Below are 14,244 nucleotides of genomic sequence, written 5' to 3'. Positions count from 1 at the left end.
TGTTTTTATATTTAGATCTTTAATCCACTTGGATTTTAACTTAATGCATGGTGACAGATAAGGGTCTAGTTTTAATCTTTTGCAGGTTGAGATCCAGTTTTTCCAACACCATTTATTAAAGAGGCTATCTTTCCTCCAGTGGGGACTGTCAGCTCCTTTGTCAAAGATGAGGTAGCTGAGTGCATTTGGAGTTGTTTTTGTGTCTTCCAGTCTGTTCCACTGATCCTCAGGTCCGTTTCTTTGCCAGTACCATGCTGTTCTTATCACAGTGGCTTTGTAGTATAGTTTCAAGTTGGGAATTGTTATACCCACTGCCATGTGCCTGTTGCCTAGCATGGTTTTTGCTATTCTAGGTCTCTTCTGGTTCCAAATGAATTTTTGGATTCTTCTTTCTAGTTTTGTGAAGTATAGTGTTGGGATTTCAATTGGTATTGCAGTGAATCTGTATAGCAGTTTTGGTAGTATGGCCATTTTCACTATGTTGATTCTTCCTACCCAGGAGCAGGGGATATCTTTCCATTTTCTTATATCCTCCTGGATCTCTCTTTTTCAGAGTGCTGTAGTTTTCAGTGTAGAGGTTTTTTGCTTCTTTTGTTAGACTGATTCCCAGATACTTCATTTTTTTGGGTGCTATTGTGAAAGGAATTGTTTCCCTAATTTCTTTCTCAGTGAGTCTGTAATTTGTGTAAAAGAAGGCTATTGATTTTTGGGTGTTGAGCTTGTATCCAGCTACTCTGCTAAAAGTGACAATTAAGTCGAGAAGTCTTTTGGTGGAGATTTTGGGTCTTCAATGTAGAGTATCATATCATCAGCAAATAATGACAGTTTAACTTCTTCCTTTCCTATCTTTATTGCTTCAATTTCTTTCTCTTGTCTAATTGCTATGGCTAATGTTTCCAGAACTATATCAAAGAGGAGTGGTGATAGTGGGCATCCTTGTCTTGTTCCTGATTTTAAGGTGAAGGTTTTCAGTTTTTGGCCATTTAATATGATGTTGACTGTTAGTTTTTCATAGATAGCCTTTATTAAGTTGAGACATAGACCATCTATTCCAATTTTTTGCACAGTTTTTATCATGAATGGGTATTGAATTTTGTCAAATGCTTTTTCTGCATCTATCAAAAGGATCATGTAGTTCTCGTCCTTAACTTTGTTAATATAGTGTATTATATTTATTGATTTACATATGTTGAACCATCCTTGCATCCCTGGAATAAATCTGACTTGGTCAGGATGTATGATCTTCTTGATGATTCTCTGTATTCTGTTTGCTAGTATCTTATTGAGGATTTTTGCATCTGTATTCATTAAGGAGATTGGCCTGTAGTTCTCTTTTTTAGTTACATCTTTCCAAGGTTTGGGAATCAAAGTGATATTTGCTTCCAGGAATGAATTTGGAAGTATTGCTTCTCTTTCAATTTCATTGAAAAGTCTGAAGAGTAATGGCAGTAGATCTTCTCTAAATGTCTTGTAAAATTCAGGAGTGAATCCATCAGGACCTGGGCTTCTCTTTGTTGGTAAGTTTTTAATTACATTTTCAATTTCACTGATTGTGATTGGGGTGTTTAAAATGTTTTTATCTTCTTTGTTCAACTTTGGTAATTCATAAGTATCTAGAAATCTGTCCATTTCTTCTGTGTTTTCCATTTTATTAGAGTACAGGTTCTCATAGTATGTATTAATGATCCTCTGGATTTCTGTGGGATCTGTTGTGGCTTTGCCTCTTTCATTCCTGATTGCATGAATCTGAGCCTTTTCTTTCCTTTTTTGATAAGGTTTGCTAAGGGTTTATCAATTTTATTTAAAACCAACTCTTCGATTCACTTATTTTTTGCATCGTTTTCTTAGTTTCCATTGCATTGATTTCTGCTCTAATCTTTATAATTTCCTCTCTTGTTTGAGCCTTGGGTTTTTCTTGCTCTTGTTTTTCTAGGAGTCTAAGAGTCATTGTTAAGTTGTTTATTTGAGCTTGCTCTGTTTTCCTAATGTGGCATTCAGTGCTATGAATTTTCCACATAGAACTGTTTTCATTGTGTCCCATAGATTCCTGTATGTTGTATTGGCATTTTCATTTATTTATAAAAACTGTCTGATTTCTTCTTTAATTTCCTCTGTGATCCATTGATTGTTCAGGAGAGTGTTGTTCAATTTCCATGTGTTTGTGAAGTTCCTATGGTTTCTTATGCTATTGATCTCCAGCTTTAATGCAGTGTGATCTGATAATATACAGGGAATAATATCAATTCTTTTGCATTCATTCAAACCTTTTTTGTGAGCTAGTATGTGATCTATCTTGGAGAATGACCTATGTGCAGCTGAAAAGAATGTATATTCTGATTTTGTGGGGTGGAACACTCTATAGACGTCTAATAAGTCCATACGTTCAAAAGCTTGGTTCAGTTCTAGTATTTCATTGTTGATTTTTTGCCTGGATGATCTGTCTATTTGTGATAGTGGGGTATTCGGATCCCCCACTACAATTGTATTAGCGGTTATTTGGTTTTTCATGTTACTTAATATTTTTTTTATATAGTTGGGGGCATTTATATTTGGTGCATAAAGGTTTATGATTGTCATTTCTTCCTCTTGGATTGTTCCCTTTACAAGGATGCAGTGGCCTTCTTTGTCTCTCTTAATCAGTTTTGGTTTGACGTTTGCTTGTCTGTGAATAAGATTGCTACCCCTGCTTTTTTCTGGGCTCCTGTAGCATGGAGGATTGTTTTCCATCCTTTCACTTTCAGTCTATGGGCTTTTTTTTGCACTAGGTGTGTTTCTTGTATACAACATATTGTTGGATTTTGCTTCTTAATCCATTCTGCCAATCTATTTCTCTTGATTGGTGAATTGAGGCCATTGACATTGATATTTATAACTGATATGTACTGACTTATTATTGTCATGTTATTGTCCTTTTGTTGACTATTTTTTGTCCTCTCCTTTTAGTTTCTTGCCTTGGCTATTTGATTTGTTCTGTTGGGCCTGCTGGTATTGTGATCTTTGTTGTCTTTTTCTAGGATATTGTTTAAAATTCTTTGTAGTGCTGATTTAGTATTCATGAAGTTTCTCAAGTGTCCTTTGTCATGGAAGTATCTTATTTCTCTGTCTATTTTGAAAGAGAGTTCTGCAGGATACATAAGTCTTGGTTGTAGGTTGTTTTATATTAGGACTTGAAATACCTCACTCCAGGCTCTCCTTGACCTGATCGTTTGTGTTGAAAAGTCTGCTGTGATTCTGATGGGCTTTCCTTTGCATGTGATTTGTTTCTTTTCTCTTACTGCTTGTAGTATTTTGTTCTTTTGGGTTTCTGGGATCTTGATTATTATATGTCTAGGTGTAGATTTTTTTTTTTTATTGTGGCTAGTTGGTGTACTATATTCCTTGCTTATCTGTATGTCTAATTCTTCCCCTCTGTTTGGGAACTTTTCTGTCATTAATTCTTTGAACAGCTTTTTTAAGTCATTTGCACTTTCTCCTGGTACTTCATGGATTCCTATCAGTCTTATGTTATTCTTTTTTGCATCATCTAGGAGTTGTTGGATCAATTTCTCATGCTCCCTTAGTGTTTTTAAGAGACTTCTCTTTTCATGGCCATTGTCTGCTACCCTATCTTCTATATCTGAGAATCTATCTTTGCAATCTTTTATTATGTTGTGTACACTTTCAATAGAGTTTTTAATTTCCTGGATATCTGTTTGAATCTGTTTAATGGATTCCATTTCTTTCCCTTCATGGTTTCTATTGTGTTCCTAAGCTCATCTATTTTTTTTGTCAGTTTGTGTTCTGGAGTCTCGAATCATGTCTTTCATTTTGCTCACCATCTCTATGGTTATCTGGGAAATAATTTCTGTTTTGAATTTTTCTAGAGCTTGATTGATCAGTTTTTTTTACTTCCTGTGCTGTGAGTTCTGAGTGTCCTGAGGTTCACTATCAGACTTTTCATCCTCCTTTGCCCTACTGTTTGCCATTGGTGGGCTGAAAGTCTGTTTTTGTGGCTTGCTTAAGTGTTTTCTCATTTTTATTTTTGCTGTTGCATTGCCCTTGATTCAATCTCTGGGTCATTAAATCTTCCTGATATCATTGCATCCCAGTCTTTCATTCTCTAATGACTTATAGACATTCTCATTTTCATAACTGAAAAAACAACTCATCAAATCAATCCCTATCCTTTATCCCTATCGATACAATCAGGAACATAATAGAATCAGTCACCACCCTTTATAGCCCGCCATGCCTCTACAGAGTGCATCCAAGGACTGACTCAATCAGGGGATCTAAGCCAGGGCAATGATGCAAAACTCACCCACCTGGAGCTGTGTCGGAGTCAATCACTGGCGCCTGCTGGAAATGACACATCTCCAGAGAAGGCCTGTAGTTTGGGCCGGGCCTCACAGCAGAGGTGGCTCTGAGTCCAAGCTGGAGTGATGATGCAAAACTCCTATTCTACCCAGCTCTTTGAGCTCTTTGAGTCATATCTTCTTACATTAACTTCTTGTTATTGGATAAGTTTTGTAGTTATTGTAGTTGATATACTTTAAAATAATATGGGAGAATAAGAATGTAAGAATGTAAATTACTTTTGTGCAGTAATATATCCAGCTACCTTCTTAGACTTTCTTGCTAGTTCTAATAGATATTGCTTAGATTGGTCACAAAATAAAGTTTCTATATGTGTGTGTAGAAAATTATTTTCTATGGAAAATAATAGAGTTGCATCAGTAATCCTGACTTCCTTTTTCTTTTTCTTCTCTTATGCTGTAGTCCAGGGCATCCAGCACAGCACTGAATAGAAAAGGTAATGGCAGGCATTCTTGCTTTCTTCTAGTTTTAAGTAGAATGTGTCTAGTATTTCAACACTGAATATGATACTTATACTAATGTTTGATAGATTTTATCCTTTTATTAGATTAAGAATATTTATACCTTCTCTTTGTTTATCAAAACAATTGTTCATGGATGGGTAGCAGTTTTTATTAATTAATTTTGTATGCCTGTAGAAATTTTCTCTGATAGTATTTTCTAATATTTAGCAATTCTTGCATTTTGGTATAAACCTGGACTGTTATTTTGTATTGTTTTCTGTAGAATCTACTGAATATACATTGTCACTGTATTATTTTACACCTTTCATTTACATGAATAAGTTTGGCCTACATTATTTCATTCTTTTATTGTACCTCTTTATTTTTGTTACTGACATTAGGCAGACCACATAAAATGAATTGGAAAACACTTCCTCTTTCACTACAGTAGTCTCTGGAATAGTTTATTAAATATTGGGCTTTTCTTTTCCTTTAAAAAGATAGAATTTACTTCTAAAATTCTGAACTTGCTTATTGGTGGAAAGCTTTTAAATTAACTCCATTTTTAATAGTTCTAGATCTGCTTAGTTTTCTATATCTTCATGAGTTAGTTTCAATAGTTTCATTTTTCTATGAAAATTATTCACAGTCTGATTTTTCAAATTTAATGTTATAAACCATTTTTACAGTCATCTACATTAAAATCTGTTTTTATCTGTAAATGCCATTTATATAACTTTCATTCTCATCCCCCTCCCCATCTCCTCCCTCTTACTCTCACCTCTTTTTGTTCCACAATATGAACAGATTTGCTTCTACTCTGTTACTCTTTCCACCTTTTGGGTTTGCTGATCCTTTCTATTGTTATTTTAATTTATTTCTCCTCTTTACTGTTTCTATTTAGGTTTACTTTTTCAAGGCAACTTTAAGTGCTGTCATGTGTTTTAAAGGAATTCATTAAATTCTTACTTATTTTCATTTATTTCTACAATGAAAATTCACCAAGAAAAATGCCTTTACCTGAGTTCCTGATTAAAAGGAAATCGACATGGAACTTAAAATGGTTGACTGGAACCAATCAGCAAGGCCAGAATAAAAGTTGCTGGTTAAAATAAAACTTTATGCCATATAGAGCTTGTGACTAGGCAGTGTTCTTCAATAAGCACTTGCATGAATATAGTTTTCTAAGATAATCATTCTAATGTTAAAATTATGAGTTCTTAAAGCTATTACAATGAATCTTTCAATAATATTGGAAAATTCCTTGCTCATTTTGGCAGTAAACTGATGCAGAAATTTAACCTTAAAACTGTGAAATTAAAAGTTACTCTAGATTAAACTTAAACTTTATTTATATAGATATTTCTTGACTTATATTTTAATAAACCATTGCAAGACAACATATCATAAATCAAAAATCATTTAGTATGTCATCTACTGAATATTATTGCTTAGTCTAGTGTCTTAAATGTGCTCAGAACACTTTCATTTGCCTACAATTGAGGAAAATGTACTGATACAAAGTCTATTTTATAATAAATTGTTGAATTTCTCATGATTTAATGAATAATTGTGTCAAAAAAAGAGAAGAAACAACTGGTGACAGTAAAGCCAGACATTCACATTCACAGATCCAATTTAAAAATGCATCAAAGTGCATCATACTATAAACATGTTCAGCCCTTTTATGTCACTATTCTCTAAACAACACAGTATAACCATTTACATAGCATTTACATTGTGTTAAGTATTATAAGTAATCTAGCGATGATTTATACAGTTATGTACAGGAGGTTGTGCATAAGACATATGCAAGTACCATGCCATGTTATATAAGGGATGTGAACATTCATGGATTTTGGAATCCTGGAAAATGAGGTGGAGTTGGAGCTTCCTAGATCCAATCCCCCAAGCATACCCAGGACCAAAGGTACATGTAGCTTATCCCTTGTTTACCTCTGAGTCACATGGCTGGTAGAAAGCAGCTCCCATATCCAGTATTACTAGAGAAGATCATAACACATATCACCAACCAAGAAAAAAATTAAAGTTCAAAATATAAAGTATAGTTTCTACTGAATATATATTCCTTTCATACCATCATTGGAAATTCATAATTCAAACCACTGTAAGTCACTTGTACACCAACTTGCAATGTCTCTCAAGTGCCTGAGCTTCTAAAAACATCTCTGTAGAAAGCCTCATATTACAGAGATTTCTTATTAAACTTCTTTTGAATTTTACTTTAAGTTCTAGCCAGAAATGAAATAAAGAAATACTGATTTACACTTTTCTGTTTCCAAAAATCCCATTTTTTTTACTACTTTCTTGTATTGGAAACTTAGCACACTAATGTTCCACCTTTTTTTTTCTTTCTCTGTTATAATAATTTAAAAGTATAAATTTCTCACAAGTAGCAATTTAGCTACACATCCTAAATTCACCATATTGTATTTTTATCAGAGTTTAATCCAAGTAATTCCCAATTATATTGTAATGTCTTCTTTAACCCACATATGATTTAAAGGCATTTTTACATTTTTATTTTATTTTTCTTTGAAGTACATGTATGTTGGTGGAAAGCAGTACATTGTCTTACTACAAATTTCTTAGCTATTAATTGCATCACTTTCAAAGAAAATTGTCTTTGAACTAATTTGTTTTGTAACTTAAATCCTACTCAATATTTTTTATCATTCTTTACTGACTTGAAGGATTTTCTGGCCATTATGAAAACCCACCTATTCAATAAGGACACTAATTTCTTAATTCACTATCATTTCGTATTTTCTGTGTGGTACTACCAGATTAAATTTTTCTTATCCTTTAAATGCATTATTTTGCTGAAAGTGTATTTATTAGTACCTAATTAAATTTGTTCAGAAGTATGTTTATATTACCCTTACATTTTAATAAAAACTTCTAAGTACAGTATATAATTCTAAATTGGCAGTTATTTTGTCTAATAATTTAGAAGCTATCTTTACAATGTTTTCTAATTATTTTTTCTTTGAAGATAATTTGTCTTTTTCTCTTTGCTACATTTAAAATATGTTCCTCTATTGCTCCACAGTTTTAATTCATAGATATGTGGCAGTGGATTTATTTCTTTGTTTCTTTCCCTGTACTTGAGATTTCTAATTCTGAGGATTTATAACTTCCATAAGTTATGAAAATATTCTGGACATTATTTCATTGAAATTTGCCTGTTCTCTATTTTCCATGTTTTCTTCTAGAAGGCATATGAAATAATGAAGAAAGGGAGGGAGAGACTGAGTTTGACATCAGAGAACCAGTTTGACATAAAACAACAAATCCCCTGGCTTCCAAGCTCAGAAATTCCCCAGGCTATTTTGGCTTCAGTTTGCCCTCTTTGGATTCTGTTTTGCATTCACCGTTGCTCAGGGTTACATCTAGCATGCAGTTGCTTTACTTTGGGCCAATGGGAATTTTTCACATTTCCTTGCAAGTTCAGCTATGCATATTAAAATAATATTTTTTATGTTATACAGAAGGCTTCCAGGTGGAAATATCTCCTGATTATCTAGTTCATAATATTTCAGGAAATGAAAATCAAAACTAAATCTTGAGAAAAATAAAGCTTTAATTGTATTAATGGTTGAACCACTTAAGTCATGGTACTTGACATTTTTAGGAAATACGCTACTAGGGTTGGATCAAAAAACAACCACCTAGTTGGCATAATAGGAAACAGTTGTCAATTATTCCAAGACCATCTCTGTAGATCTCATTAACATTTACTTTAACATTTCAAACTCCCTTAAAACTTTTAGAATGAGTGGTTTAAAGCAGTTTTTATTATTCACTTTTATTGGTTGCTTTCATATTTCTCATTTTTCTCTCTTGTGAAAAATGGGAACAAAAGGAACATAAATATGTTTGCCAAGTGAGAAAAGTGAAGGTAAGGTGAGTTAACCTTGATTCTTTTCAAATGGGCATTCTAGAAGTAGGTACTCCTCCAGATCCGTTATATTTAATTCTAAATTAGACCACTTTTGTTAAAATGGTTTTATAGAGAGTATGCTTTTAGTATGACCTGGTAGTTTTGAGACCTAGCCTCAAAGCTGACCTTCCTTTTATATATTTGTGTACTTTGTGTTTTTTTCTCATTTTTATCCTTGAGTAACACAGTTATTATACCAACTATCGCCCACAGCTGGTTTCTGGCAGTCCCAAGGTTCCTGGTTTTGCTTTCCCATCAAGTAAATAATAAACACTACTAGAGGAGAACAGCACACAGGATATTCTCTCTCTCTCTCTCTCTCTCTCTCTCTCTCTCTCTCTCTCTCTCGATTCTTCACAGAGCAGGTGCACATGATAGCCAAATACAAAGGTAGATAAAAGACCTGTTTGCCTCAGCAGCAGTTCTATCAGGTTTCCCTAGGACCTCTAAATGATAGGAAACAAAAGCAATACACGTTTACAAAATCCTCCAAATCCACAGTGTTTAATTACAGTCCCTGCTCACAGATCATCTTGTGGAAGAAAGGGATAGAGTGGGAAGAAACCCAAATCCCTATTAATCGGTTGCAAGGCAAGAAAAAGCCAGGGGGGAGGAAGGGCAGGAAGTCAGTAATACATTACTATTGTAGGGATTGCTATTGTAATTTACCCTCATGTGTAGAATTTCTGTCCTATGCTGACATTCAATTACTCAGCAAATGACTTTTGTCAAGCACTGTCCCAGGCATTTTGTATACAGCAGTAACAACACAGATGAAAGTCTGTATCCTCTCGGAGTTTACATTCTAGTTATGAGGAAGAGATAAATAAATGCAGAGCACACAGGTAAATAAATAGAATTCAGAAATTGTAGTGTCTAAGGAATGACAAGAGGGCACCAGGACAAGAGTGGGGTGAGGGTAGGACCTCTGTACAGAAGTGGTTTTTAACGTTCCGCAAAAGGACATTCTTACCATCATATTTCAAGCCTTTTTGTTATTAGTTGGGAGCTACATGTTGAGAAGTTGAATCTAAGAAACTTATTTAAAGCTTGTATTATAATTTACTTTTCTTTTTTATGAGCACATGTTTATAGTACACAACAGCTACATCCTTCATGGGAGTTTCTTCCATATTTTGTCCTTTTCCCTTTTAAAAAGATCTCCCTATGTCTTATATCTATCCTTTACTGTACTCTTTATTTATATTTTAGGTTTTCCATAAAGAGAAACCATGTGACATTTAAGCTTGTGTGTCTGATTTAATTCATTTAATATTATGGTTTCAAGGCGTGTCCATTTTTCTACAAATGACTCAAATTTATCTTTATGGTAGAGTAATACTCCATTGTGTGTATACATCACTTTTTCTTTACCCATTCATCTGTTGGTGGCCATTTAGTCCACTTCCAAGATTTAGCTTTCATGAATTGTGCTGCTATAAACATTAGAGAGCATTAAACTGTTTTTCACAACTGTCAAATAAAATTGAGATTAGAAGGCCTATAGGAATAGAGAGCAGGAAGCTTCTGGGTGATACTGAAGCCATGATAAACAATTTGAATCTTCCCTGAGTGAAACGAGGAGCCATTGGCAGAATTTTATGGCAGAGATGAGTAGTTGGCACAGAATTGCAAGCAGAAAATGGCAAAAGCTGGAAATGACTGGAATTAAAAGAAGGCTTTTTCGGGGAGAAATTAAAGCATATTTTTCTCTTAATGAGAAGAAATCAGTAGAGGAAATTATCTAGGAAAATAGATGAATTGAATATATGAAAAGGAGGGAGAAATGGTAGTGGCACTTCAAGTAGGAGAGAGGGGAAGAGATGAAGGGTGACTAGGAGGGGACTGGTCCCAGACGAGACCCTGAACAGTTCAGACATGGGAACAGGTGGAGAAGCAGGCACCACAAATGCATAGGAAGTGGGTAGGAGCTTGGAGAAGCTATCTTCTAGTGACTTCATCTACCCTTTGGAATGGGGTCCGAGATCAGCTGAGCAGGACTTGGAAAAATGGTGGCAGCCTCCCAAGGAGCCATGGGAAACAACATGGCCACAAGCAAGGTTCACACCCCAGCCCTGCCGTGTCGGCCATGTGACCCTGGGTCAGTTCTTCTGTCTTCCTGAGCTCATTTCCTCATGTAAAATGGGGGAAATAACATTGCCAATCTCACTGCTTGTGGTGAGGATGAACAGAGAGACTGTAAAAGCAATTTCTACCACTGCTATTATGGCAGGTACTTAGTATATGTGTGCTCTTAGCTGATGTCCTATGTCAGGCACTTAGTTACATATTAATGGGTAGACTGATATGTTATCTCCACTCTCTTTTCAGGAGGTTTGTCCTCACCAAGCTTCGAATCATCCCAAAAGGAGCATTTGCAGGATTTGGGGACTTGGAGAAAATGTATGTACCTGATACTGATGCTTGTGAATGCCTCAAAAGGCTATAGGGAAAACATCACATCTAGAATGAGATATGTACAGTTGGCCACCACAGCCACAGGCAGATTTAACCAACTATGGACTGAAAGTATTTGGAAGAAATTTTGTGTACTGAGCATGTATAGAAGTTTCCTTGTCATTACTCCTTTAAAAAATTACTTAAAATGTATAACAATTATTTCCATAGATTTACAATGTATTTAGTCATTACAAGAAATCTACAAATGATTCATATGAGAGGATATAGGAGGATGTGTATACATTATATGCAAACACTTCAACATTTTATGTAAGGACTTGAACACCTACAGATTTCGGTATCTGAGTAGGATTTATGGGGACAACTGCACTTGGAACTCAAATTGTTATGCCAAGCAAACCTTTTGCACTTCCTCCCTTTTTACTCTTTACCATACTTCCTAAACAATAGTGGGTAATCATTCTGAGTCTGGCCATTGAAATTAGCAAAAGTTTAAGACAAGCTGTCCTCACTCATGCATTGTTTAAAGAATTGCTCCCAAAGTCCCTGGAGTGGAACTTTCAGAAACTAAAGCCTATTACATTCTTTTGCTTTCAGAAATATTTTACACTATTTCTGATTAAATTTTAATCAACAGCAGGACATAGCATTTGTGTTTAGAGAAGCCCTGAACTTCTTCCCAAGCCAAGCATACACAAAAGTGGTCACTGGCACACCACAGACATTTAAAAGGATCAGGAGAGTTTACAGCGCTGATTGATTCCTTTTGAAAAGAGAAAAGTCTTTTATCAATGCAACTTTTTATGGGGCTGGTTTAATTTGGGGTTTGCCTAAATACTATTTTTCTTGAAGTGGAGTACAGTAGTAAAAAACAGAGTAAATCTTCCTATGCTTAAAGTAACCTGCCATTCCCATCCCCAGACCTTAGCACAGGGAAAGTATGTCCACCACACTGGCTCAGCCGGGATTCAGGATTTAAATGCCAGGAAGTGCACAGATAAAACAACTATTCAGAGAGAAATGATTTGTTGTTGTCTTTGTTGTTGTTTGTTGTTGTTATAACAATCCTCACATTCGTGTGTTTCTCCTTATTGAAGCTGTTCAGTTTTTCTTATTTCTTTTACTCCTCCTCACCAAGAGTATTGTTTGATGAGGTCTGGCAAGGTGAGAAAGGAATCCATGAACAAAAGGATCACCAGCTGGAGAGGTGACAGTGTGTTTCAGCAACTGACACCACCTGCTTTGGGGAGCATGGTCAGAAACCTGGGTCTTGGTGTTGGTTTTAATATAAAGTTACTGTGTCAGTCTGATTACATCACGTTGTCTTTCAGGGTCTTGGCTTCCTCACCTGTGTGTTAAGAGAGGAATTTTAAGAGTGCTTCATTGGTCTTGCATTTCTATTCCCAAGTTGGATACGAGCCTATTTAAAACATGCTATTGTCCAAGCTTTACTTGTTGAGGACTTTTAACAGTCACTGAGATTTCAAGGCAGGTGCTCACCTGAACTAGATCACCTCGCCAGATCACCAGGAAAACCATAGAGTTGGAGAGCTTTGGGACTGAAGTAGTTTCCAGGATGGAATAGCCATCCCCTATTGGTAACTAACTTAGACTGGATGACTACTGGAGCTTCCCCTGTGTCCCCCAACATCCTATGTTGCATAGAAATATATTATAAAAGCAAGAATATCAGGTGCCACAAATATTTCACCTAAATCAAATCCAGTCCAGAGGGTGGGCTGACCTCTCACTGGTCACTCATCACAGGAGACCTTCCCAGGATTGGCTTTGTGACTCACTGGGCTGAGCTGACCTGAGACAGAGAAGCTGGCTTAGGAACGTGACTTCCTCAGACACAGCTTATCCATTTCTACCTCGTGTCTTGACCAATCAGCCCTTACCTGACCAGGGAGATGTCAAAAATAAAATGAGTCTTCCCTCTTAACAGTGTCCTGAAGCATTCCCAAGTACAGGGCCTGGCAGGGAACTGAACTTTGAGGAAACTGTCTGACCCCTTCATCTACAGTCTCACCTTCACTGTCTTGTTTTCAGTCACCAGGTTCCCCTCTCCTTTCTAGACCCACATCTTTGCTTATGTTCCTCCTCCACTTTTCAACCCGTTTCCTGAATTTAATAAATACAGCTTCATCCTCACTATCTCCCTCTCCACAAATCTGCCTCTGTCATTCATTCTGCACGTGCCACCAGGCTCGCCCAGCCTCATTAAAAGAAGGATAAAGAAAAGCTTTCAGTACAAAGTCTACCCTCTGCCCATGCTGCCTCTCCTCTATTTCTCATCACAGGCCCTCTTTTGAAAGAGCAGCCTGTGTTCACTGCCCCCACTGTCCTTTTCTTTCATCCACTCCTCAGCCTGTGCCATTTGCTATTTGGCTACAAATTCTTCAACTCTATTAAATTATTCTGTCAAAGGTCCAATCAATACTATGATTGGCAGATTTAATGATTTCTACAGGGAGGATGAAAACAAATGATAAATGTAACAGGCTTCCATCAGTGCCTGGCATACAATTAAGTCCTCAATAAATGTTAACTACAGTGGTAATAATTGTAATGAGGATGGCAATAATAGAACTCCTGCCAGTATAAATTCTACTCATTTTCAAGTCAGTTTATTTCTAGAAACTTTGCTAACCACCCAGACCACAGAGACCTTACTCATCTACGTGAGAACAGGACCTCTTTTTGCAAATGTTAGTGGTTTACCCAAATCACCAGTATTCACTTCTGCTTATCCCACAGCAATAGCTTCAGTTTTTTGTTTGAGGACCTTTTCTCTCCCCCTCCAAGTTCACGGCTGAGGTAAGCATTTCCAGTTGGAAGGGTGGAGCCCATGACTCAGGCAAAGTCACTTTGAACATCACATGCTCTTAACTACCATGATAATTCCAATAATGGTTATATGATCCACGTCAGACTAAATCTCAAGACTTTGTGGGATTTAGCAAGGAAACACTCAGCTCCTCCTTTCTTCACAGAATCCAAAAAAATATGAAGCTAGGGCCTTCTTACCACCTAGATCTGGGGCTGAGGGATGAAACT

At 36.0% G+C, this 14,244-nt stretch overlaps 1 protein-coding gene across 2 annotated transcripts in view; it reads left to right on the top strand.

Moving 5' to 3' along the window:
- Positions 1-14,244, top strand: part of Fshr (follicle stimulating hormone receptor) — a 160,871-nt gene that overhangs the window by 64,130 nt on the left and 82,497 nt on the right. The window contains exon 2 of one of the 2 annotated variants that reach the window (XM_010615811.1): positions 11,095-11,166. The exons of the other annotated variant lie outside the window; for it this stretch is intronic. Coding sequence (XP_010614113.1) covers positions 11,095-11,166 — 72 coding nt within the window. The remainder of the gene's footprint in view (positions 1-11,094; positions 11,167-14,244) is intronic. 2 annotated transcript variants of the gene reach the window in all.

Source organism: Fukomys damarensis, unplaced genomic scaffold (assembly GCF_012274545.1).
Source record: "Fukomys damarensis isolate Sample0158 unplaced genomic scaffold, DMR_v1.0_HiC HiC_scaffold_2, whole genome shotgun sequence".
NCBI lineage: Eukaryota > Metazoa > Chordata > Mammalia > Rodentia > Bathyergidae > Fukomys > Fukomys damarensis.
Note: the sequence above shows the minus strand (reverse complement) of the source record. Positions and strands in the feature narration are given on the sequence as shown.